General features: G+C 42.7%; 3 protein-coding genes across 3 annotated transcripts; 2 read left to right on the top strand and 1 right to left on the bottom strand.

Annotated features, from left to right (window-relative positions):
- The first annotated feature begins 712 nt into the window (after positions 1–712).
- On the top strand, positions 713–20,057 carry mri1 (methylthioribose-1-phosphate isomerase 1). The gene is made up of 6 exons (XM_079554213.1): positions 713–1,183; positions 2,112–2,335; positions 3,193–3,362; positions 10,960–11,136; positions 12,672–12,896; positions 17,522–20,057. The coding sequence occupies exons 1-6, from the start codon at positions 788–790 to the stop codon at positions 17,653–17,655; spliced, it is 1,326 nt and encodes a 441-aa protein (XP_079410339.1). The 5' UTR covers positions 713–787; the 3' UTR covers positions 17,656–20,057.
- Positions 20,058–20,165: 108 nt separating this feature from the next.
- cUnh19orf53 (chromosome Un C19orf53 homolog) lies at positions 20,166–21,171 on the top strand. Its single transcript, XM_079554216.1, has 3 exons — positions 20,166–20,306; positions 20,593–20,648; positions 20,730–21,171. Exons 1-3 carry the CDS (start codon positions 20,219–20,221, stop codon positions 20,874–20,876), a joined length of 291 nt encoding a protein of 96 aa, XP_079410342.1. The 5' UTR covers positions 20,166–20,218; the 3' UTR covers positions 20,877–21,171.
- A 198-nt stretch (positions 21,172–21,369) lies between these two features.
- Positions 21,370–23,693, bottom strand: LOC306961335 (regulator of G-protein signaling 5). The gene is made up of 5 exons (XM_079554032.1): positions 23,264–23,693; positions 23,128–23,181; positions 22,401–22,453; positions 21,675–21,838; positions 21,370–21,568 (listed from the first exon to the last, which is right to left on the bottom strand). Exons 1-5 carry the CDS (start codon positions 23,305–23,307, stop codon positions 21,410–21,412), a joined length of 474 nt encoding a protein of 157 aa, XP_079410158.1. The 5' UTR covers positions 23,308–23,693; the 3' UTR covers positions 21,370–21,409.
- Positions 23,694–24,705: the final 1,012 nt, after the last annotated feature.

Below are 24,705 nucleotides of genomic sequence, written 5' to 3'. Positions count from 1 at the left end.
AAAAGGGGTGATTCTAGAGATAGGCCATCCTCTTCTCTCTCTTTCTCTCCCTCTGCCCCATGATCTGATCGAAGCTGTCCTAGGATGATCAGTATTCAACGGTGGGACTTGTGGTTTTGGGACAGGACAGACTCCATATTGTTAAACCTCAGTCTCACTGGTGACTCACACACTTTCTCCCACACAGCACATACCCACTCCCTGGTTTACTTTTTCATAATTTCTAAATGCTGATTTGGCCATGTTGGAAACAGTAAAATGGCTTAGCTTGGGAAAAATTTAAATCAATCTATTAAAGCAATATATTTGTGTAATATTTGTATATTGTATAACATATGCTCTGGCTATTTTTAAGTGTCATGTTTTTTGTTGAACCCAAATGGGACGGTAAAAGCCTAATTGTCAGGGCTTTTGTGAGGCTCTATAATAGCGATTGAATAAAAGGAGACTTGCCAATTGTGCCCTTATTGTCTCACTCTGGCATGTGGTGCTTTTTTGTTGTTGCTGGAAACAATAAAGCCAACCCCAAAAATAGAAGTGTTTTTCTCTCATCAGGGAGCTTGGGGTTTTGCTGTTATGTTAATATCGTATTTGAATGTGAGATTTCTCCTGACAAAGGGGTATCATGATGCAAGGGGGGGATGGTGCGTAAAGATGTTGTTGTTGGGGTGTCTTGTACAAATTGGGCAACCCGCTGGATGGGAGTGGGCGTGGACTTCGGGCTGAGCTTCCTGGTCGAGTGGACACGTGGTTCCGTGTCTGCCTAGCTGCTGCTGCCTGTCTGTCAATGTGCAGAGATTTCCAGCCCTACTCCTCTCCCTTTTATCCTCCCATTCAGCACATCCACGCCGCGCTCCTCCGTCCCTCCCGCTCCTGCACTCTTTATCCTCACCCCGCCTCAGGATCCATCTCTGCCCCAGGACAGACAGCGAGGCCAGGCCGCGGTCACTTGCACTCGGCGTCTGGAGAGAAAGTGTGCAAGAGTGGTGCCTCTGCCGCCACCGGTCCGTGCGTCTTTTCATCCCCGCCATCCCGCCTCGTTGTTTGGGTCATGACGCTAGAAGCTATTCGCTACAAGGCCGGCTCTTTGCAGGTCCTCAACCAGCTGCTTCTGCCCCACCAGACCGTATACGATGAGGTCCGCTCCGTGCAGGACGCGTATGAGGCCATCAAGTCCATGAAGGTAGGCAAGCGGCTCCTTGCTAGGCGTCTTTAGCCCTGCGCACGCTGTGGCTTCTCACGCTCTTTGTGCCACCATTGTGCACCCCCTGTGCGCGGTGCGAGTGCCCCCCGCTCCTGCGCTCCGCTCAGGGCTTCAGCGCACCTGCATTATCCAACACAATCTATAACCTTTATCTACTCTTTGTCACATTATCGCTCTACTCGTGTTATCAGCTCCCACCCAGAAAAGTGGTCCCTCCTTTTCATTTTCCTTCGGAAATTGTTGATGAATTATTAATGTACTTTGCCAGGGTTTTTGTTCGCCTTATTGGTCATATCGGTGTTGTACAATTTCACATCTCAAATCTCTAGATTTGAGCCTCCGCGAAAACAAATGTTTCCACTATTGTGTTTATTAAAAAGATTATGACTTTTTGTCTACAACGGCCTCACTTGGACTATGACAGTGATGGCATGTGCATGTGCCATACCTACAGGAGGATGATGTCATAATGATGCCTGTTTCTGAAAAATGACGACTCCTCGATGACACCATTTAATATTACTGCATTTCACAGGACAGGTGTCATTACTGTGGATTCTCTCTGTACCCTTACAAGTATATGTTCAGCTATTTTTTTAAATCTAAATTTCCAATAGGGAATGTGAGAATATATGATTCATCTGACGATTAATGTAAACATTGCTTGTAAAATAGGTGTTTTTTCTGTTATTGCCGTTGATTTCTTGTTAAATCTAGGCAACGCTCACCTTAACATTAACCAATACTCACCTTATCATTAACCAACCAAACCAGGGTTAGGGCGACAACATAAGCAACACAAGTCACACATTTCTTCTGAACAATTTCACAAGAACTGGTAATCACGCAACACAAGTTTAGCTGATCCGTGAAGCTTCAGTTCTGACTTGCTCCCCTCCTCCTCCAGGTGCGAGGGGCTCCTGCCATAGCCATTGTGGGGTGTCTGAGTTTGGCTGTGGAGCTGCGAGCTGGTGCTGGGGGCGACGACCCCGTGACCTTCATCAGAGAGTCCCTGTGTCACCTGACCTCTGCCCGTCCCACTGCCGTCAACATGGGCCGTGCTGCCAGAGAGCTCATGGAGTTTGCTGAGAACGAGAGCATGGAGAAGAACTCCGAGCAGCTCAGAGAGAGGTGAGGAGAACCAAAGATTTAAAACTACGCATTTGCTGCAAATCTCTACTTTTTAAGACATAAGAAAATCAGTGCTTCCAGTGGCGCAGTAGTGCCCGGGAGTTCTCTTGCCTGGAGCCAGGATGAATGTTTGTGTGCTTGATAGTGCAAGTACGGGACAACAGATGGAACATTTCCCATGGCTACCTTCTGCATGAGTGTAATGTGTTCATTCACAACCAGAGAAATAAAACGGTAGTGAAAAGGTTGTGTTCATGTGACATCACAACAGAGCTTATAGTTTAAAATTGAGGTGGAGGGCAACGGAAAATTACAAGCGGTAACTACGGTAATTGTGATAATGCAGATTTCTAGTCTTAGTTTGTTGCTAATTTCTCAGGAAATTCCTGGGGCAATTCACATGAAACAGAAACTGTCATAACTGCGTGATGTTGGCCAGTAGAAAGAGCTTTCAGCCTTAAGAATAGTATGGCAGGTTTGTGAATCCAATCACTATCAAATAATGATCAGGCAAAACATTTGGACATTTTGTTTTTGGAAATTTCTTCCAAAAACTGTTTTCCTCCCATAAAAATGTATAGGCACCTGCCCTGAACCTGAAACAGAATTCTAGAATATGAACGCAACCTACTGAAGTGACGGTTTGGTGTTTCCAGTACATAAGATGCAAATGCAGAACACGAAAGGCGGTCAGTCATACACGTTGACAAATCATGGAAACTGTTGGTGTGTTTTCTCCCTGTGAGCCGGATTCTGTGTGTATCTTGAAACTATACTTGGGTCCACACACATTAAGCTTAATTTCCGGACGGATCATCTTCTCACATTCCCACATCATGCTGTTGCCTCTGTTTTAGTGTAATTGCCTGGATCGAAGACATGCTGGAGCGTGACGTCAATGATAACAGGAAGATTGGGAACTATGGCGCCCAGCACATCCTGTCCGGGGTCCCGAGGGACTCTGTGACCATCCTCACGCACTGCAACACTGGCTCTCTGGCCACCGCTGGATACGGGACTGCATTAGGTAAGACCGCAGCATATTCTTCATCATCACAAATATCCTGTTCAGTGTAGGTGGATCAAATAGCTGCTCCATCTTCAGGACATTCTCCTGCAAGCTCAGAATTTGAGGGGAAATTCTGAAAATGTATTTAATATTATTCATTGCAAATACATATTTATACACACTTGGTGTGTGTATAAACATGGGTGTCAGCTGTCTAAGCGGTTACCCTCTGAAGTACAATCCAAATATGTACTCGAGTGTAACTCGTACCTGACCTGTGTTTCTACTGTGAATTTCTGACTTGTGAACAGTCCAAAGTTCAACATGCAACTCTCCTGAAGGCCCAAAATAGACTGACTGTGTGAAAGCTTTTGTATAAAAGAATTAAATTGCTCTGATGGAAAATCAATAGCACTATGTATATGCATCCGTATTAAGAGCAACAATAAGCACTCGGGGCTTCTAATGCATTACACAGCCTCACTGTGCCTGAGAACAGATCTATGGCAAAAACCTAATTACAAGCTGTTAAAGTCAAATTAATGTTGTGTATCAGAAACAAATTCTATTACATTTGTAAAAGACGAACAAAAAGAATAAAACAACAGAATGAAGCATTATAACATTTTGCAAATGTACACACCATTCTGTGCAATGTAAAGTGAACATGTTAAAGACATTGTGTTTATCAACAATAGTAAAGTAAATATTGTGAAGTTGTTGATGATACTGATAACAGTGTTAATCCCTGATTGATGTCACCTGTGCTTCTTACTCATTCTTGAGTAGTTTATTGCTTTTTATTGTTAGTGATGAGTAGTTTATTGCTTTTGCAATATTGTAAATTCATGGGTTGGATGGTTGTAAACGCTGCTGGGCAGCACGGTGGTGCAGCAGTTTTTGCACTCGTGCTTCACTGCTGCATAGGTTTCCCCCAGGTACTCCGATTTCCCCTACCATTAAATCGTGTACAATAGCCGAGTCTGAATATAGTGGTTGGTGGTGGTCGGAGGGGCCGATGGCACACACTGGTAGCCTCGCTTCCGTCAGTCTACCCCAGGGCAGCTGTGGCTACAATAGTAGCTTACCATCACTGAGCATGGAGTGAATGAATAGTAACTACAGTGTAGCGCTTTGAGAAACTTAGTAATACTGGCTTGTAAAGTGCAATACAAGCCATTATTAGGCCCGAGCGGCCTGCCGTCGCAAGGGCCTATTGTAATCGCAATCACAGCGCAGTGCGCGCAGCGCACTGAACCTAAGTGCGCGGAGCGCACAAAAACAGCGCGAAGCGCTGTCCCCATGTCAACCGTAAACTCACCATGTAAAACAGTGAAGCCCACACCGGAGGTGCCCTTTATACTTATTATTGCATTAAAATGCACGGGGGTATATAGTGTGAATGGGGGTATATAGTGGATGACGAGCGCGAAGCGCTCGTCATCCACCCAGGACCCACACGGATGCGTGCGGATCGCTTAGAGCTTTCCAAAAATGTATAATATGATATCGTCGCGAAAGCGACGATATTGTTTTTGTCGAAAATATTATTATTAGGCCCGAGCGGCCTGCCGTCGCAAGGGCCTATTGTAATCGCAATCACAGCGCAGTGCGCGCAGCGCACTGAACCTAAGTGCGCGGAGCGCACAAAAACAGCGCGAAGCGCTGTCCCCATGTCAACCGTAAACTCAACATGTAAAACAGTGAAGCCCACACCGAAGGTGTGGGGCCTTTATACTTATTATTGCATTAAAATGAATGGGGGTATATAGTGTGAATGGGGGTATATAGTGGATGACGAGCGCGAAGCGCTCGTCATCCACCCAGGACCCCCACGGATGCGTGCGGATCGTTGAAAGCTTTCCAAAAATGTATAATATGATATCGTCGCGAAAGCGACGATATTGTTTTTGTAAAAAATATTATTATTCTTTCTCGCTTTCTTTCTTTCTTTCTTTCTTTCTTCTTTCTTCTTTCTTCTGCTCTTTGAGCAGGAATTTGACCCCCTGAACATAGTCGAAAACTCACCAAACTTTGCCCAAAATTCAGGTCCGGCGAAAAATTAATTAAAATGTGTGTTTCATATTGGGGGAAAAAAAAATGGCGCGACAGCGCCACCTACAAAAATCAAAATACATTGCGCCAATGGGGGAGGGGCCGAAGTAAACTTTGTCGTAGAGCGACGAGATTCGGTACAGATATTCGTCATGTGACGCCAAAAAAAAAATATTATTGTGGCCACGCCCCCTGACAAACCGGAAGTCCGCCATTTTGACAGGAAGTCCGGAGAATGCTGAGTCAGCGTTTTCGCTGACGTCTCATTTTAACGAACTCCTCCTAGGGCGTTTCACCAAATGAGCTCAAAATCGCTCCAGCTCATCTCGAGATGTGGGGCATCAAAAGTTATCCAAATTTTTTGTCTATGTTTTACGGTTTGTTTGCGGCGAAGCCGCAATCTTTACGAAGAATTTTGCGATTCATCAGAAACTAAAAATTGCTCCAATTTGCGCAAACAAACTCCGATTAAAAATCGGAAATATACATTTTATTGACCTTTCAACCCTGGACGCAGCAAATTTGAAAAAGTGACATTGGGCGCGATAGCGCCCCCTCCAGGTGCAAAATAAAAATTGCATTATGGGAACAAAATTAGTTTCTCGGAAATGGATGAAATTCGGCACAAAAATAGTTGATGGCGTCCCGATCCAAAAAGCCAATGAGACCCATATCGTATTTTGTACGGTGTTGCCATGGTGACGCCCGGGGCCCCCCATGTAATTCTAATGGGGCTGACACATGAATCTCACATTATGCAACATTACAGCGCGTTAGCGCCCTCTGTCAGGAGCTTGTGGACAGTGGTCATGGAAGTACGGCCCGTTAGGGCCGTCTGATGCTAATAGTGCAATTAAAAAGACTACGGGCGCGCTAGCGCCCTCTGCAGGCTGGAGCCATTGTTCACATGGAGAGGCTAAAAATGTAGCTTAGATGTTTACTGACAAAAATCAATGGCACATCAGGGCAATAAAATGCAGTGTGGCGCCCTTGGTAGGGTTGTGGCACGGATAGATAGAGGCGCTAAAGGAGGCACGGCCCGCGAGGGCCGTTCGATGCCGCTTGCGGCTTTAATTCTTTCTTTCTTTCTTCTTCTTTCTTTCTTTCTTTCTTTCTTCTTCTGCTCTTTGAGCAGGAATTTGACCCCCTGAACATAGTCGAAAACTCACCAAACTTTGCCCAAAATTCAGTTTTGGTGAAAAATTAATTTAAATGTGTGTTTCATATTGGGGAAAAAAAAAATGGCGCGACAGCGCCACCTACAAAAGTGAAAATACATTACGCCAATGGGGGAGGGGCCGAAGTAAACTTTGTCGTAGAACGACGAGATTCGGTACAGATATTCGTCATGTGACGACAAAAAAAAAAAAATATTGTGGCCACGCCCCCTGACAAACCGGAAGTCTGCCATTTTGACAGGAAGTCCGGAGAATGCTGAGTCAGCGTTTTCGCTGACGTCGCATTTTAACGAACTCCTTCGAGGGCGTTTCACCAAATGAGCTCAAAATCGCTCCAGCTCATCTTGAGATGTGGGGCATCAAAAGTTATCCAAATTTTTTGGCTAAGTTTTACGGTTTGTTTGCGGCGAAGCCGCAATCTTTCCGAAGTATTTTGCGATTCATCAAAAACAAAAAATCGCTCCCATTCGCACAAACGAACTCCGATTAAAAATCGGAAATATACATTTTATTGACCTTTCACCCCTGGACACAGCAAATGTGAAAAAGTGACATTTGGCGCGATAGCGCCCCCTCCAGGTGCAGAAGAAAAAATGCATTATGGGAAAAAAATTAGTTTGTCGGAAACGGATGAAATTTGGTACAAAAATAGTTGATGGCGTCCCGATCCAAAAAGCCAATGAGACCCATAACGTATTTTGTACGGTGTTGCCATGGTGACGCCCGGGGCCCCCCATGTAAATCTAATGGGGCTGACACATAAATCTCACATTATACAACATTACAGCGCGTTAGCGCCCCCTGTCAGGAGCTTGTGGACAGTGGACATGAAAATACGGCCCGTTAGGGCCGTCTGATGCTAATTGTGAAATTAAAAAGATTATGGGCGCGCTAGCGCCCTCTGCAGGCTGGAGCCATTATTCACATGGAGAGGCTAAAAATGTAGTTTTGATTTTTACTCACAAAGATTAATGGCACACAAGGGCAATAAAATGCGGTGAGGCCACGCTGGCGCCCTCGGTATGGTTACATAGACACGGCTACATAGAGGCGCTAAAGGAGGCACGGCCCGCGAGGGCCGTTCGATGCCGCTTGCGGCTTTAATTATTATTAGGCCCGAGCGGCCTGGCAGGGCTCGGGCCTATTGTAATTGTACGGCAGTGCGCGGAGCGCACTGAAGAAAGACGTGCGCGTAGCGCACGTCCCGAAAAGAGCGCGCAGCGCTCAAGAAACAGAGCGCGCAGCGCTCCCCATGCATTAGACAGTAATAGGGGGGACCCCGGCATAACGCCCTGTCCGGTGAAATAGGCGTGTGCCGCGAAAGCGGCACATTTGTAACTGCTCGTGTGAAAAAAGGTGAAAAATCCAGTGAAGGCGCAACATTGACAAGAAAGTAGTCGATGACGAGCGCAACGCGCTCGTCATCGACCATGGCCACTTCCCAATGCCCAAAACACTACTAGAGTGACTCAGGGCATTAAGGCCTATCCAATGATATAGGTGTTTGCCGCGAAAGCGGCATATTTGTTGTTGCTCGCACAAAAATCTGAAAAAAAAACGCATTAAGAAATATTGACAAAGAAGTGGTAAAATACGAGCGCAACGCGCTCGTATTTGACAATGAACCTCACGGGTGGGTTACTGGACGTGAGACCTTTCCGACGATATAAATATGGGCCGCCGGAGGCGGCGCTATATTGTTATTGTAAGAGTTTTTCTTATTCTTATTCTTATTATTATTATTTTTCATCTATCCGTGTTTTTTTGGAATAACTCGACGAGTCGTCGACGAAAACTCACCATTTTTTGCCCAAAATTAAAAATCCCGGCGATACACAGTGTCAATGAATCCCAATAAAAAATGTTGAAAAATGGCGCGTCAGCGCCCCCTGGAAAATCAGGATTACATTGCGCCTATGGAGAGACTCGAAAATTTAAGTTCGTCGTTTTTGCCCAAAATTCAATTAGGTGAAAAGAAAAAACTTCACATCTCCAAATTTCAAAAATTCAAAAAAATGGCGCGTCAGCGCCCCCTGGAAAAACGACGTTAACATTGCGGCCTATGGCCAGACCCCCCAAAATCCCGAAAACCCCGAAAATTTTAGTTCGTCGTAGACGAAAAAAATTCGGCACAGGGATTGGTCACGTGGAACCAAACAAAAAAACATATTACGCGGTTGCTAGGCAACCAACTGTATGGCGGCCATATTGGCCAGAAGAGCGATCTGGCGCCAAAGGCGCCTTTTCGTGCCCTCGCATTTGAACGAACTCGTCCTAGGGCGTTGAACGCAGCGACTCCCCGGTCGCTCCAGATCATCTACACATGTGGGGCATTAAAAGTTATTAAAAACTTTCTAATAGGATTTCCGGTTTTGTCATGGCAACACCATGAATTTGGCGTTCGTTTTCGGCGTTCGCCGTCACCTTCAAAGAGTCATAACTCGCACATACTTTGGCCGATTTTAGTGAAACTTGAATCGATGGTCGAGTCGTCGGCCCCGGATGTTTTGATATGGGAATTTTGAAAATGGGCGCGATAGCGCCCCCTGCAGAGCACCAAATTAAAATGAATGGAGAAAAAAAGTAAACTTTGTCGTAGACAAACAAAATTTGGCACAGACGTCCGTCACGTGACTTCGAGCAAAAAGTAAATTATGGCCACGCCCATTTCCCCACCGTGTTGCCATGGCAACGACCTGATATCAAGTTTGGCGTAGCCAAACCAAAATTGGTACACACCTTCGTTGTGACGTTCCGAACGAAAAAGTACATTACGCGGTTGCTAGGCAACCCACACAAAGTCGGCCATTTTGGGAAACATTGCGTGATCTGGCGCCGAAGGCGCCGTTTCTTGCCTTTGCTCTTTTATAAACTCGACCGAGGGTGGCAGGGATGGCATAACCCCGTAGGGCGCGGCAGCGCCCCCCGGTTATTGCGGTGGCGTGCGACGGCGTGCGCCAACCGGCCAACGCTGCTCGCGAGGGCCTCTAAATGCCGCTTGCGGCTTTAATTATTGTTGTTATTGTTATCATTATCGTTACATATAAATCCACCATACTCCTGTCCTGCACTAAGAGTTAACATAAACCAGTGTTTATGTTTTGCTGTAAAAGGTTAGACTTTAATAGAGTAGAACTTTATTGTTTGTTCAATAGAGCAGAAATTTGTCTTTCAACACTTCACATTAAAACTCATTCTGCAACACAATAAATTCATTAAACAAAGGCACATAAAAGAAGGAAGAGGTACAGAGCTACCAGGCGCAATTTAGGACAGTAACAGCTGATGTGAATGAAAGATTTTTTGTAGATGTTTTTCTGAGCCAGTGGGGTTCTGTATCTTGTGCCCGATGGCAGGTGTTTCAGAACCCAGTGATGGTGGTTTTCCTTGACTTCTCGTCAGTGCAGAACTAGGAGAGTCTGAGGTGTTTGGAGGATTTTGTTGGACTGGTTTATTATTCTGTTCAGATCTGTGTTTGAGAGTGAGAGAATTGAACCAAGAGGACATCTTGTTTTGTGAGTGTTCACAAAAACATTTAGTGTTTTGTAAATGTTAAATGATCTCCACCTTAGGAGATAGGGCGCTTTATTGTATTTTATCAACACCACACAATACTAAATAGTAAACACTTAAAAAATCTAAATGTTGAATACTTTCTAAATAACCAGCAACACCCTCGAGGTTAGAGTTACTTGGAGTCAGTGGTGTAGTCTATGCATATGACTACATGTACCTACATATACGGATATGCAAGTACACGCCAGCCGACATCTCATCCCGGTCTCCCCTTCTCTCTCTTGCTCACCCGACTGTTTCTCTAACCTGCGTTCGTCTCCCCTCTCATAGAGTCACATGTTCATTCCCCTTTTCATTCAAAACATTGTCCAAAAACAAGTCGTTGTCCAGAAGCCGCGTGCATGGTGGTGTGTAGTGTATGCTGGGTGTGCAGGCACTCGCTCTACAGCGCGAGAGTCTGGACATCAGCTGATCTGATCAGTGTGAGGGGTTGGTGAGAGCAGACTGGCCTTATTCATTTAAGTTTCATTTTGGCTTCAGTCCCACAGCCTCATTTAGCTACAACCTGTGAATTAGCCAACAGGAAAAACCCTATAGGCCGATTTCATGTTATTTAAATAACATTTACTACACATTTTTGTTATGAATCTAATTGTCTGTGATACATTTAATATTATTAATGTTATGTGACGGGCAAAGTGAAGGGTCTTTATCATTTTTTCAGCGCGTATAATTGGCCACCCTGTACCTGCTAAAAAATACAGTATACCCACTAGAAAACTGAAGACTGAAGCTAACACAGATACAATGTAAAGACATTCTGTTTGTTTTTTATTGTTTTATTGTAATACCTGCTGTGTATTTAGGTGTGGTGAGGAGTCTGCACGCGCTGGGCAGACTGAAGCGCATGTACTGCACAGAGACGCGGCCGTACAACCAAGGCTCCAGGCTGACGGCGTACGAGGCCGTGGCTGAGGGGATCCCGGCCACACTCATCACAGACAGTATGGCTGCTCTCACCATGAGGGAGATGAACATCACAGGTCAGAATGAAGTCACTCAGTGAAGTCATTTTTAATTAAGATCCTGTTAATTGTTGAGTGTCTGCACCATTTAGACCCATCCTATTTGACTGATCTGTTGCAGCCTTACTCCCCACCGAGGGCTTTGAGGTCAGCTGACCTGCTCCTGTTGGCTGTACCTAAAACACGGCTCAAATCTAAAGGAGCCTTTTTTGTGGCAACGCCCACATTGTGGAACGGCCTCCCTCTGTCCGTCAGGTCTTCTCAGTCTTTAGCACAATTTAAGTCAGGCCAGGCCTTCAAAACCTAGTGAGGCAGGATGTCTTGGTTTAACTATTGTTTTATATACGTTTGAATTGTAAATGTATGTGTTTTATACACACGCTTGTATTCGCGATCGAAAGGACAAGATCGCGAATACAAGCGGCTGAAATGAGTTTCCTTCGCAGGGTGGCTGGGCGCACCCTTCGAGATCGGGTGAGGAGCTCAGTTACCCGGGAGGAGCTCGGAGTAGAGTCGCTGCTCCTTCACGTCGAAAGGAGCCAGCTGAGGTGGCTCGGGCATCTGTTTCGGATGCCTCCTGGTCACCTCCCGTGGGAGGTGTTCCAGGCATGTCCTAGTGGGACAAGGCCTTGTGGAAGGCCCAGGACACGCTGGTGGGACTGTCTCCGAACTGGCCTGGTGTCGCCTCGGGGTCCCCCCAGAACAGCTGGAGGAGGTGTGTGTGGATCGGGAAGTCTGGGCATCTCTGCTGAGACTGTTGCCCCCGCGACCCGGATAAAGTGGAAGAAGATGGATGGATGGATGGATGGTGTTTTATACATTTGCTATTGTATCTTGCATCTCTGAAAAGCATTTTGGTCAACAGTGCTATATAAATACACTTGAACTTTTGAAATGCATCATACGTAACATCACTAAGGGATATATAGTATAGTTTTGCTTTGTCGCATAGGTGTCTTCTACAACTAAAAGTACAATAAGTCCCTCTCTGGGGCCAGGATTAATCTGAAAACGATTCTGAAATCACAGCAGGACTTTCCTGGTTAAATAAAGTTTTTAAAAGCAACACAAGGGGAAAGCCGAAAGAGGGAAGGGAAGAGTTAGGTTTTTCGACAGCCTGGTGGATGAAACTGTAGCTGTCCTTCAGAAGTTTTGACCATTAAGCAGGACTGAAGAGGAAATCGTTATCATTGCCTTGGATTATTTGATGTTTTATTGTTTTAACGCTTAATCACACCCTAACCAATCTTTGAGCTTTTGGACGTCATGCTAATTGAGTTAAATTTTCCCAGGGGTAGTATTTTTTTGGTGACCTAAAATTATTTTTTGTCATTTGGATTTTTACCCCATTGAAAATACTCATGAAAAAAAAACCTCTTGTTGAGGGAGCTTCAATACAAAAATGTGCTTATAAGCTGTAAAAAAAATGAAGGAACAATGTCAACAAAAGAAAAAAAAAGTGAAATTGCATTGTTTATTCATACAGATATGGGAGGAGGGGCTTGCTGTTTCTTCAAAATGATGTAACTGTTCTTTAATGTGTTTTTCTTTAGCGGTGGTGGTGGGGGCAGACAGAGTGGTGGCCAATGGTGACACAGCCAACAAAGTGGGCACGTATCAGCTCGCCATCGCAGCGAAGCACCACGGCATCCCCTTTTATGTGGCAGCACCCAGCACATCATGTGACCTCAGCCTGGAGAGTGGCAGAGACATTATCATTGAAGTGCGCCCCCCAGAGGAACTCACAAATATAAATGGAGTCCCCATTGCTGCACCAGGTAATTCAAAACTAAACTGCTTTGCTAATTCAGAATGGTGTCTCTCAGATTGAGGGCAGACGTCAGTTTCTTGTTTCATGTATTTGTTATTAATGTGAGAAATATTTCAAAAGTGATGTTCAAAGTAATATTATTTACTTGTAAGGTCCATAAGCTCTTCCTATTTATTCAATCATGGAACAAAATTGGACATAGATATACTAACACTAGCCACAATGGGTCAGTATAGCATTAACATTCTAAACAAAATCACCCTTGAAGGAGTAGATTGCTGGTTCAAATCTGTGCAGGGGCAAGTTCAGATATTTCCTGTGAACCAGGTACTTTGTTATTCTGTTATTCTTGGGTGGCTATATCTTGAAGGCTTTAGGCAAAAATTATGTTGCGTGTTGGGCACTTAAATTTCGACATTCTGCTAAGCTTTTATGCATAGACTTCTTCACCATTTACATGCATGTAGCCGTGATGAGTTTATATATTACCCTAGGTATCGGGGGTATTTTTGTGATTCGTGACGTTTGTATTTGAAAAGAAAAACATCTAATAACGTGGGATTTTCTCTGTTAAAGGGGCTAGATTCAAGTTGGCCATTTTATACTCACTCCTGCCACCTCAGGTCATACGTGTAACTGCACCTTCTATATTAAGCTCGTGCATGACGGCACTTTGACCCGAAGTAACAACGTTTTGAGTGACAGTGCAGGATTTTAGAGGCAGTTGTGGTGAATTGGTCTGGGTCATTCTAGACATTAGGACATGGCTGGAACATGTTGGTGAAAAATACATAATATTTATTTCTGTAAAGTCCCTTTAACATTATGGCAGTCAATCAATCAATTGACTTCTAAAGCGCTTTTCATACACATGTGTTTTACAGATTAAAACCATTAAATTTTTTTTTTAAATTCTCGCCCGGCCCACCGGGCTGTTGTTGGCTTTATAGTAATTACATAGTCTCTTATCATTAGTACTTTGTTGTATTCCAGTCTAGGGGTTCTAGAGCCCCCTCAACAAAATATATTTACTCGGGCAGGACAATATATTGCAAAAAAACATTGTATCGCGATTATATTAGGTGATGCTACATCCGTATCGTAACGATATATCGCAACATCACTAAAGTCTTCATCTGACTGAGATCGACACGTTTTTTTGCAAACTCAGCCAAATACAAACAATGCATTGAACTTATAATGTGTAGAGAGTTCAGTTTTAGTTAAACATGTCCTAGTTTAATCAAATTTGCGTCAAATTTTGTTTTGGTTCTGATGTGTTTTTAAGACTTGTTTTGACACAATTTGCTAAAAAACTATTTGTGTTTAATTAGAATGGAACATGTTGTGTTGAAATGGTTTAGTGAAATATCAAAATAATATTGTTATCGCGATATTGCACAGCTGTATCGCAAGTGACTTCAATATCGTTCAACCCTAATATTTACCAATAATAATTTAAATAAAACATTGTATAGTGATAATCCTGCTATTTGTCCTCCTCGTGTTATAGAGACAAACCTGTGCAGCGATTTCCGGGACACTCACACTCGTCTTCATTCACAAATACACAATAATAGTTTTCATTCAGACTCTGCACAGCCTACAGGCAAACAAAGCCACTGCCCCTGAATAACACTTTAATTTGGAAATAAATCGGGTCCAACTGTAGAGCAATAAAAATGTTTTTACCGTTAAGGAGTATCAATAAGATACGTTTGAGGAGCCCTGACTTATGTTCGTACAAAAATTGTACTAAAATGTATGTGAACGCTTTGCATTTTCTCTCATTTTTGCCTAAATTGGTCATAAAATGTGGCCTGATCTTCATCAAAATCACAAGAATGAATAAACAGTGTCTGCTTAAACTAATACCATCCAAACAATTACATGCTATCATATTTTTATTGGCCACAACATTAAACGGTAAACATTCACAGGACAAGGAGGAAAAAGTAATTGAACCCGGGAATCTCGCTGAACTGCAGCAGTTTTGTAAAGAGGAATGATCCAAGATTCATCCTGATCGCTGTGAACGTCTAATCTGCAACTACAGAAAAGCAGTTACTGCTGCAAAGGAAGAGTCAGCCAGATAATTAATACAGGGGTTCACTTACTTATTTCACTTTTTCTGCAAAATATCTTGATAAACCTGTGAATTCATTCTTCTACAGATGACAGCACGTTGTCCAGGCCCTGAGGCGACAAAACAGCCCCACACCATGATGCTCCTGCACCAGACTTCACAGTGAGCATAGTGTACAGGTGCTGATGTGCTGTTCAATTTTTCCTCCACACATGACGCGTTTTCCTCCCAAAATATTCAACTTTGGTTTGCGAAAAAGCACTTGGATGCTGCTTTTTTTTGTGTGTAACACACAACGTCATGTGTGGAGGAAAAATGGATCAGCACAACAACATCAAAACCCTATCCTCACTGTGATGGTGCAGGAAGAATCATGGTGTGGGGCTTGAAGTTCAGTGAGATTCCTGGGTTCACTTACTTTTTCCTCCCTGTCCTGTGATTAAGGGCCTGTCATAATTGGCACATTGACCACAGCGAGTTTGTCCCCCATTTGTTCTGCGCCAAAATTTGAAATTGCCATCAGCAGCAAAGGTCGCAAAGTAGATTTTAAGAAATCGCAGTCACGGTCACAATAGAGTACGGGCTGCGACTGGATGGGTTGATTTGGATAGTGTCCAAATGCGAGCGGTGCAAGGAAGAAAGCGAATGGTGAGCGAATGGTGAGCGGCTGGTGAGCGGCTGGTGAGCGGCTGGTGAGCGGCTGGTGAGCGGCTGGTGAGCGGCTGGTGAGCGGCTGGTGAGCGGCTGGTGAGCGGCTGGTGAGCGGCTGGTGAGCGAGTGTTTCACGGGCCACAGACACTGATTGCGGACAGTGCTGCGGACTAGAGAGAACTTATTTTCGGGCTCGGACGGATCAGCGCGTTTACAGATGAAACTGGTGTAAAATTAAAATGAGCCTGTTTAGTTGAGCGACTTAGCGTTCGTTTTTGTGGAAAAAAAATCAATAAATAAACTGGGCCTGCGGTGCACGATGTTGGCCGCCCCGCACATGGCTGGAGGCATTAGCGCATCACTGCTTTTACGCACCAAGCTCAGCAAGACCCTGAGCTCAGGCCCTGCTCCGGGGAAGTGACCAGCTTCTGTCTGACTTATTCCTGACAGAGCCTTCGAGGGAACATTTACAAGTTATGACGAATAAAGGACAGACGTCCACAATCAATAATGATCACTTTTTAATAAAAACTAATTATCATTATCGCAAATAAATACTCTTGGCTTTAAAGAAATAGCCAACAGATACTGCCTGTGATTTGACTGAAAAAACGAATTAACAACTCCAAGCCCTCCACGCGCTCATCCAGCGGTCTCCATGCTCTGGTCCAAGGAGCACGTCACCTGCTGCAGTACGCAGCACAGGCCACAGTCAAATGGAAACTAGCAGGAAACAGTTCAGCTGCTGGATGTTTGTCAGAGGACTATGAGGTTTTTATCATGGACTCTTCAAAGGCAGAGGATATTGATCCAGTAGGAAAACACGCGCGCACATTGGAGACGCGCGGGGACGAGCGGCAGGTGAACAGCGAACATACGGCTTGTGTCTCCTCATGTAACCATCATCAACACGCCGTCCCCGCGGATTTCGTAAGGATTAAGGACTTTAAAAGGACGTGGGACAGACTTGTGGAGCCTTTTTCATTTGTGGAGCCTTTTGTTTGGACAGTGGTTGTGAACTGCAAGTCGAGCCAAGGGAAACAAAGTCGCAGGTAACATGCACTTTCTTTATAAAAGCGTGCACCATTAAAACAACACAATTATTATTTTACCTTTGTAAATGAGCCAGATATAAACTTTTGTAAACGTTTAGAACACCACATCGGTTCACAATCTGCATTATATTGTTCTGCGTGAAGGTTTGCACCTGCTTCTCCCACTTACTCATTTCTTACGCAGTTTTACTTCACACAGTCGAGATAAATACGACATTTCCCTGCCTCAAATTTTGCGCACTGCCTTCGTTTGCATATTCACGAGGACCAGTGCGCGAAGTTTGCTCCGCGCTCTTGACCAAACTGGGGAAGAGGAAACAGTGTCTAGCCTCTATATCTATGCAGAAATCGCACGAGACTGAAAGTGTCTCACCAGTATCTCACCATCTGCGTGACAGAGACAATTAATCTCTCACCATTCTCACGACCGTAGCGGCCTGCTGCGGCTTTTTTCAGTCGCAATCGACCGCCACTGAATTTTGTGCATGCTTGACATTCAGCTGCGCCACATACGCCAACTGTGATTCACACCTTTTCATGCGGTCAATAGCGGTCGCTCGTGCAGATGCCCGTACGCCAATTGTGACAGGCCCCTTACATGTTATGGCCAATAAAAATATGAGCGCATGTAAATGGGTGGTATTAGTTGAAGCAGACAATGTTTATTCATTATTATGACTTTAATAAAGATCAGACCACATTTCAGGACCAATTTAGGTAGAAATGTGAGAAATTCCAAAGCTTTTACAAACTTTTTCCTCCCTCAGCGTGTCCCTGAGTTCAGATCGACAATAAAAACCTGCCAGTCACTGTTTCACTAAAAGGATCTTTTCTGTGCAGGTATTGAAGTATGGAACCCAGCCTTTGACGTGACCCCACATCAGCTCATCACAGGAGGCATCATCACAGAGCTAGGAGTGTTTTTGCCATCAGAGCTCCAGGCAGCGCTCACGGGACGACTCACCGCCCTCTAGACCCCCCACGCCCAGACCCTTGTCCTGTCCCACACTGGCCCATGTACATGAATGCACCTCAACATGTCAGAGACACTCACATTTTGTACCCAAACACTGTTTTTCATGTGTTATTTTAGTAAATGTGAATTCATCGTCATAAGTGGTGCACTCAATCACCCCAAAACGCACATGGACACACCTCTGAAACTAAGCATGCCCTCTTTTTCTGTTCTCCAATCACTTTTAATTGCAATCATTTTTTTCGTTACTTCTAAACTGGCTCCGGTAACCTTCAGCCCCCACATATTCAGGCTAAACATTGGCAAATGACTAATACCATAACTTTCAAACTTAAAGTAGGGCTTTTAATCACTAGTTTCCAAATAAAAGCTGCTACCCACCTGTAAATACTCATGACTTTGGTAGTGTACATATGTAGAGAAACTAAATCCCGCTAGTAGAAGACATTGCTAACTTAACCAAATATGTGGTTATTTAAATTTGATATCAGATATGTTATATTAACATTTATGTCTTGTTTTTTCTTGTAGGATCTTTTGTAGATGCCCAAATGTATAGCTCATGAAATCAGAAACTAACATAAATTGGTTTGCCCCTCATTGAATGCATTTTACATGTTAACATTAATTCGATAAATTATCGACTGTCAGCTTAAGCCTTACATTTGTATCTCCCTCACTGTGTCCAGCTAATCATTACATATATTCTCTTAATCTTATATAACCAATATACAAGCTACATATTCACCATATGTAACCACACATATCATGTCATAAACTGCACAAGATGCTCCTTATTGATAATGATATTTTTTAAACGATAAAATGTGTACCAATTGTGGACGCGAAACACTCGAGGTTTACATCATTTTCTGTAGAAAAAAAAACAAACAAAAAATACATTGGTATGTTGAAAAAGTGAGTAATCAGTATACAGCTAAAAACAGAGTGAGACTGTTTTGTAGGAGTTTAAAAAAATACAAATCAAACCCCTTAACTTGATGTTGTCCAGGCTTGTGAACAGCACTACCCCGTTATATATTAATACACAACCCTGTCCTGGCTTGGGACTGGCACAAATTGCACTGTCTCCTTGTTGCTGTGCTCAGTCACGCCCTTATTTCTGAATGTAATACTGCTTGTACCTCAGAAAGGCTCTCACTAATTGCCTTCATCTTTCAACCAGAATGTTAAATTTTCTCAAATGCTGTACTCAAGCAAACGAAAGACACTAGACTATCAAACTTACCCTCTTTGGCTGTTCTGAAATGTTAAGTATGAACTTCACTCTGTAATTTATTTTTCAGCTGAATAGATTTATCAGGCAGTGACTGTATTGTTTTGTTTGTGTAACCTCACTTTTCACTTCTGTGTATTTCACGTTTTTTTGTTGAGGGCGACGAGGAGTCCTGATAAATGTTAAAATCTTTAAGAAAAAAAAAAAAAGTACAATATCCTCCTTCACTTTTGATATCTTTGCACTTCTATGTCCATCGTTTACCCGTCAAACCTTTACTCCCAATGGTGCTGTTTGTTAGGCCATACATGTGTTAAAAAGACACTGGTGTATTAATATCGTTCTTTTTTGTATAGTTAAAAGCATCAATTAAAAAAATACATTATTCCAGACTTATGTAGCAATTGTGAGTGTCATACCTGTCCCCAACTCTTATTTTTTTGTAATCAGAGGTACGAAGTTCAGTTGTTCATTATAATATACTTGTTTAGCTGTGGTCTGTCTTTTTATTTCATATTCTTGTACTTCTTAGTGACTTGGCCATGAGTAAATCACACTGGGGAGGTCTCCTCAAACATATGCACTACCTCTCCGTCTGCTTACAGACAGATGCATGAACACAAGCACTAAACTGTTGGGCTGCGGCAGGGCCAAGAAGACCGGAAATCTTATTAGTGCTGATTTCAGCTGATGGTGATGCCAAAACATGAAGTGTTTAATTCTTTGTCCAGGCATTTGAAGTGAAAAAAATGATCATTGTCAATAGGCTGGTGTTTTTCTTTACATTGTAGCCTATGTTGATTTCTGGTTGAGAATTTTCTGTCCATACAGTTTACTTGCTTGGTTGCCTAAAATGCATTGTGTTATTGGGGGGAAACAAATTATCCAACTATATATTGTGTGGACTAGGCATATGGGAAAACAACTAAATAAGAACGATTTAATCTGGTGCCAAATTAAATTATCTGCAATGTACTTTCCTTTCCTAACTGTGTAGTGTAATTGTGCAGCCTGCCAATGCCGTGGAAGGAGTGTTGTTCAGATGGCCTCTTTAAGTACAAATATGTTATTGTGTTTGATAATCACATGGGTTTATTTTGTAACCAGTGGAAATATTTAAAACAGGATTTTTCTAATATATGTATATGAATATGATGCTGTAAAGTGCAGTCATTAAGAGTTTTCTCTTTCACGTAATAAATCACAGTGAAATGATTGGCATGAGATGTTAATGTGTCTGCAGCCGACAGGGGGCAGTGAAGCCTAAGTGGACCACGTTTCTCTGAAGCAAAAACTTCCGGATCAGGCAAAGCAGGACAAAAACATGGCACAAGGTTCGCAGAAGTTTAAAGCCCAGAGGCCTGGAGCCGCGAAGAAACCACAAAACAAGCAGAAAGGCCCAAAGAAAGGAGGTACCGCTGAAATACAGACGAACACAACATTATGTTGAAATGTATCGCGTTGTAGCGAAGTCTGAGCTGAAGACGCGACGCACGTGTAGCTCTTGTGCTGTTTAAGGAAACAGTTTCAACAAATAACTGGTTTTCCTGTGTAGGTAACGAGTCAGAAATAATAAACACATATTACTAAACACTTTTCAGATAAATGCCAGGTCAATTATTGAAGAAACGTTGAAAATCTCTCTAAATTAAAGCGTTATCCTTATAAATCTAATGCATTTGATTATTTTCACTTCAGGCAGAATAATTGCACCTAAGAAGACGCAAGTTGTTCAACAACAGAAACTGAAAAAGGTAAAATAATCCCTTTCATTCACTTACATGTATGTTGCCACCAGTGTCCATGTCTAAATTGTGTAATAACTTGTGGTCCAGGGTCTGGAAGTGGCCATCCGGAATAGGATTGAGCAGGAGGTGGTACAGAAGGCCAGCTCCTCCCTCCACAAACCTCTGTCTGTGTTAAAAAACCCTCAGACCAAAGGACCAAAAGGACCAACACAACCAGGAACAAGCTCCAAGTAGGACTGTGCGTCTGGACTGATGTGAATATTTCTCATATGGGATCAAAAGAAATGGCCACTGCGTAAAATGATGGGACTTTATCAAACTATGACTTTCACATGAACTGATCCTATAATGTAAATGTATATAATTACATTAAAGTAATGACATGTGGAAAGTAACTGATGTAACACGTCCACCGTCTCCCATGTTTACACTGTACACTCAAACTTGAGTTGAGTGTGATAAGGATCCGAGCGCCAAGGTTAGGTTCATTGGATTTATTCAAGGTCATAAATGAATAACTGCTGTGTCGTTATGACAACATTTAAATGAGTAAAACTTCTCACAAGTACATGGATTATGCGTTTATTTATTTTATCGTTCTACATTTTTTCTGGTTCGAATAATGTCATGCAATTACGGTCTTGTATGAGATCTGTAAGAAGCATCATCAAACAGGCATGTTTATTATATGGCACATGCTTTGTCGGAGCAGTGACTTCGGAGGCGATTTAACAGTCAGATACTTGCAATGCTCTCTATATCAGTGGCTAATAAGCCCGAATGTTGTCCATAGAGCGCAGGAATCGAGGAAAGGAGTCTTTGGCCATCAGACTGAAGATCCTCTGCTGTGCAGTGTTGAACGTATCAGAGCAAGGAGAGTCCATCACACTGAGCAGTGTCTCCCTAGTCTCGGCATCCAAGTTCACCTACAGAGGAAACAACGTGAGCTTCTCAAACTAACCCAGATACTGGAAATAACCAGTCTGCTTTTATATGCCGACTATCCTAGAATTATACATTAGATTCTCTGACCTCCTGGGGAGCATCAGGGTTGATAAACTGATTGTAGATTCCACAAGCCTTGGACTTCTGCACATTTAAGGGGGAGCCTCTGTAATCCTCACAGGCCAACCAGAAGTCAAGGTTTTCCTGACTAAACTCTGACCTCAGGAAGCAACGAAATGCATGCAGAGTGTCTGAAACCGACAAAAGATAAGGTTTAACTGTCACATCGTACAGACAGTAGCCGAAAGGTTATGGGAATAAAAGCAAAATCTGCCATCCACTATTAACATTCCATAATATAATATATTTAAACCCTGCAGCTGGCTTCTGGCACTGGTGGAAGTGCCACAGGCATTCATGCCTTGCAGGTACTTTCACCTACCTGTCAACAAACTTGCAATGCAAATCTGTGTGATTTTGTATAAAGAAAGAAAACTCAATGATGACGTTTTGGAACCAGATTCAAAACCATGGGTAAATGAAGTTATAGTGAGACCTCTTTGTTTTGAATGATTTTGGTATTTATATGTTTATGGGTAGATTAAGTGCTCATCAAACTGATGTATGTGCCACATGTCTAATCCATAACTAGTATGTGACATGAATTAAATGTACTTTGTTGAAAATGGATAGTCTAAAATAAAGTCTAAAAGTGCAGATGATCCTGTAAGTACCAGATGAGAGGCCTAAGAACCACAAACAAACATTTTTCTTTCTATTTTGTTAAAAATTGAATCAAGAAATTTGGCTCACTTTTGTTGCAGAGCAGAGTTTCGAGGTCCAGTGGAGTTTTCTCATCCCAACACCTAAAAACATGTTTGGTTAATGCCGGGGGACAGTGTGTTACACACAGTGTTGGGGAGCAACTAAATACATGTATTTATAATACTTTTTAAAAATACTTATTTTGAATAACTGTATTCTGATAAAGTTACACTTTCATTCGAGTGTATTTAGTTACTTTCCAAATATCAAGGGAACACATCCCATTATCAATCATTACATATTAGCTCCATATTACACAAGAACTTTTAATAATGACCTGTTTTTTTCCTACAATAAAATACAGATTTAAAATGCCTTATGCCACAGTTCATATACTAAATACTGCACATGTGTCACATGATGCTGTATCTGTTGCTCCATTTGCCAAGAGAGTTACAGAGTTCCTCATTAATGGTATTGAGTTGCCTTGTATAGTATAAAGAAAGCCAGTATAAAGAAAGTTGCCTTGCCTAAGTGAGGTTATAACAGGTGTTCAAACAATCGTACTCTTCACTTTTATAAATATACACCATATTTATACATAAATATAATGACAATCATTGTGAAAGTATTCAAAGTATTCAGAATACAGTACTCGGATTAGACAAAGTAATGGAATATGTTACAAAATACATTTTAAGGGAAGTATCCAGTATTCAGTAACTAAATACAATTTCAAAATATTTATACAAATAGTAGTTTTAAAGATAATTACTTGTTCTTGTGTATGTCAGTGAAGTTGCTCAGCTTCACCCGCATCCCTTTAGCCCTGAATTGAATAACATTGGACAACAATTGAAAAAGAAATAAACTTCACAATACTAGATGCAATCATTTAGTAGGCTACTCACTTCTCCAGGCATGAGGATGGGAGGTTAGAAAGTCCCTTGCACATTGAGATTTCTTTTCAGACGTACCAAGAGAATTTTTTTGTCTGGTTTACTGCCTATCTGGGCTGGTCTCTCTGTCTTATATGGGCTGGCTTTCATCAAATCTGTCCAGCTCCTCCCTTCAGAGCGGCAGGTGTGGAAGATGATGGAGATGGTGTACGTGTCCTGTGGTCATGTTGGACTATCAGCAACATCAGAGAAGAATAATGGAACAAGTAATGAGGGATATCAGGTACATCAGTGGGACGTGCAGCACATGTGGTCATAGATGGTTGGTTTTCTGACAGCTGTGCACAGTGTTTGGTTAAGGAGAATAAACTGATAAGAGAGACACAGGTGCTCTGATGACATCCATCATCCCTGCTCATGAAAATGAAACATAAATACACAGTAATCTTGATTTGTTGGTCGGCAACAAAACAAACCACTTCTTGGGGGGGATTTGTCAAAGCCAGGGATATCCAACCTTTGACTTTTGTTTTCCCCCAACTGATAGATCAATGATAATTTGTAGTGTGGGGTGTTCCTGCCCAATAATAACCTCAGCTTACCAATATATACAGCGCATCTGGAAAGCATGGATACCTCTACAGTGCAATTTTTCCACATTTTGTTGTTAGTCTCATTCCAAAATTATTTTTTTCCCTCTCATCAATCTACACGCAATGTCTTTAAAATAATGTTTTGCAAATGTATTAAAAAGGAAACAATGCAATGACTTGAAATGTTTCTACAACTTGACTGGAGTCCACCTGTGGTCAATCTGAATGATTTGATGGACCACCATCTCTGCAGCTCTCTATCATAACGGCCTCATTGGTGGAAATCTACATAGATGGTTGTCTTGTCAGAATAGCAGAATAACACTGGAGTTCTGTCAGAGTGATCATTGGATACTTGGTCACCTCCCTGACCAAGACCCTGGAGGTTCTGACCTTCTTCCATTTACAAACGATGGAGGCCACTGTTCTCTTCAAAACATTCAGTGCTGCAACAATGTTTCTGTACCTCCCCCAGATCTGTGCTTTGATACAAGCCTGTATTTTGAAGCCTACAGATATTTTCTTTGACTTCCCGGTTTAGCTTCTGTTGTGAAATGTCAGCTGTGGGCCCTTATATAGACATGTAGCTATGAGTCTTTCCAAATGACCAATGAGTCAAAACATCTCAGGACGACCAGTGGAAAAAGCATGCACCTGAGCTCATATACTTAGGCCTATGTCAGAGTTTTGTTTTTAATAAATTTGCATTCTCTATATCTTTCACTGTCATTATGCAGTATTGTGAGTGAGATGGATGATGATGTAACATTATGATACACATCCTAATATCAATCTTGGTGGCGGTTGCTCAATCCCGTATTTTGATAGGCGCTTTCCCTCACACTGCACTCTTTGGGAGAG

Source organism: Gobius niger (genome assembly GCF_951799975.1).
Source record: "Gobius niger genome assembly, chromosome: 3".
Classification (NCBI taxonomy): domain Eukaryota; kingdom Metazoa; phylum Chordata; class Actinopteri; order Gobiiformes; family Gobiidae; genus Gobius; species Gobius niger.
The sequence above is the reverse complement of the archived record's forward strand: the minus strand, read 5'-3'. Positions and strand labels throughout refer to the sequence as shown.

Excerpts from the sequence above, each read along its gene's own strand:
- mri1 (XM_079554213.1), top strand. The coding sequence starts at position 788 with ATGTGCAGAGATTTCCAGCCCTACTCCTCTCCCTTTTATCCTCCCATT. Across the intron at positions 3,363-10,959 it reads TGGATACGGGACTGCATTAG|GTGTGGTGAGGAGTCTGCAC; the intron begins GTAAGACCGCAG and ends CTGTGTATTTAG. Across the intron at positions 11,137-12,671 it reads GAGGGAGATGAACATCACAG|CGGTGGTGGTGGGGGCAGAC; the intron begins GTCAGAATGAAG and ends GTTTTTCTTTAG.
- LOC306961335 (XM_079554032.1), bottom strand. The coding sequence starts at position 23,307 with ATGTGCAAGGGACTTTCTAACCTCCCATCCTCATGCCTGGAGAA. Across the intron at positions 22,454-23,127 it reads ACTGACATACACAAGAACAA|GTGTTGGGATGAGAAAACTC; the intron begins GTAATTATCTTT and ends ACATGTTTTTAG. Across the intron at positions 21,839-22,400 it reads AACTCTGCTCTGCAACAAAA|ACACTCTGCATGCATTTCGT; the intron begins GTGAGCCAAATT and ends TGTCGGTTTCAG.
- cUnh19orf53 (XM_079554216.1), top strand. The coding sequence starts at position 20,219 with ATGGCACAAGGTTCGCAGAAGTTTAAAGCCCAGAGGCCTGGAGCCGCG. Across the intron at positions 20,307-20,592 it reads GAAAGGCCCAAAGAAAGGAG|GCAGAATAATTGCACCTAAG; the intron begins GTACCGCTGAAA and ends TTTTCACTTCAG. Across the intron at positions 20,649-20,729 it reads AACAACAGAAACTGAAAAAG|GGTCTGGAAGTGGCCATCCG; the intron begins GTAAAATAATCC and ends CTTGTGGTCCAG.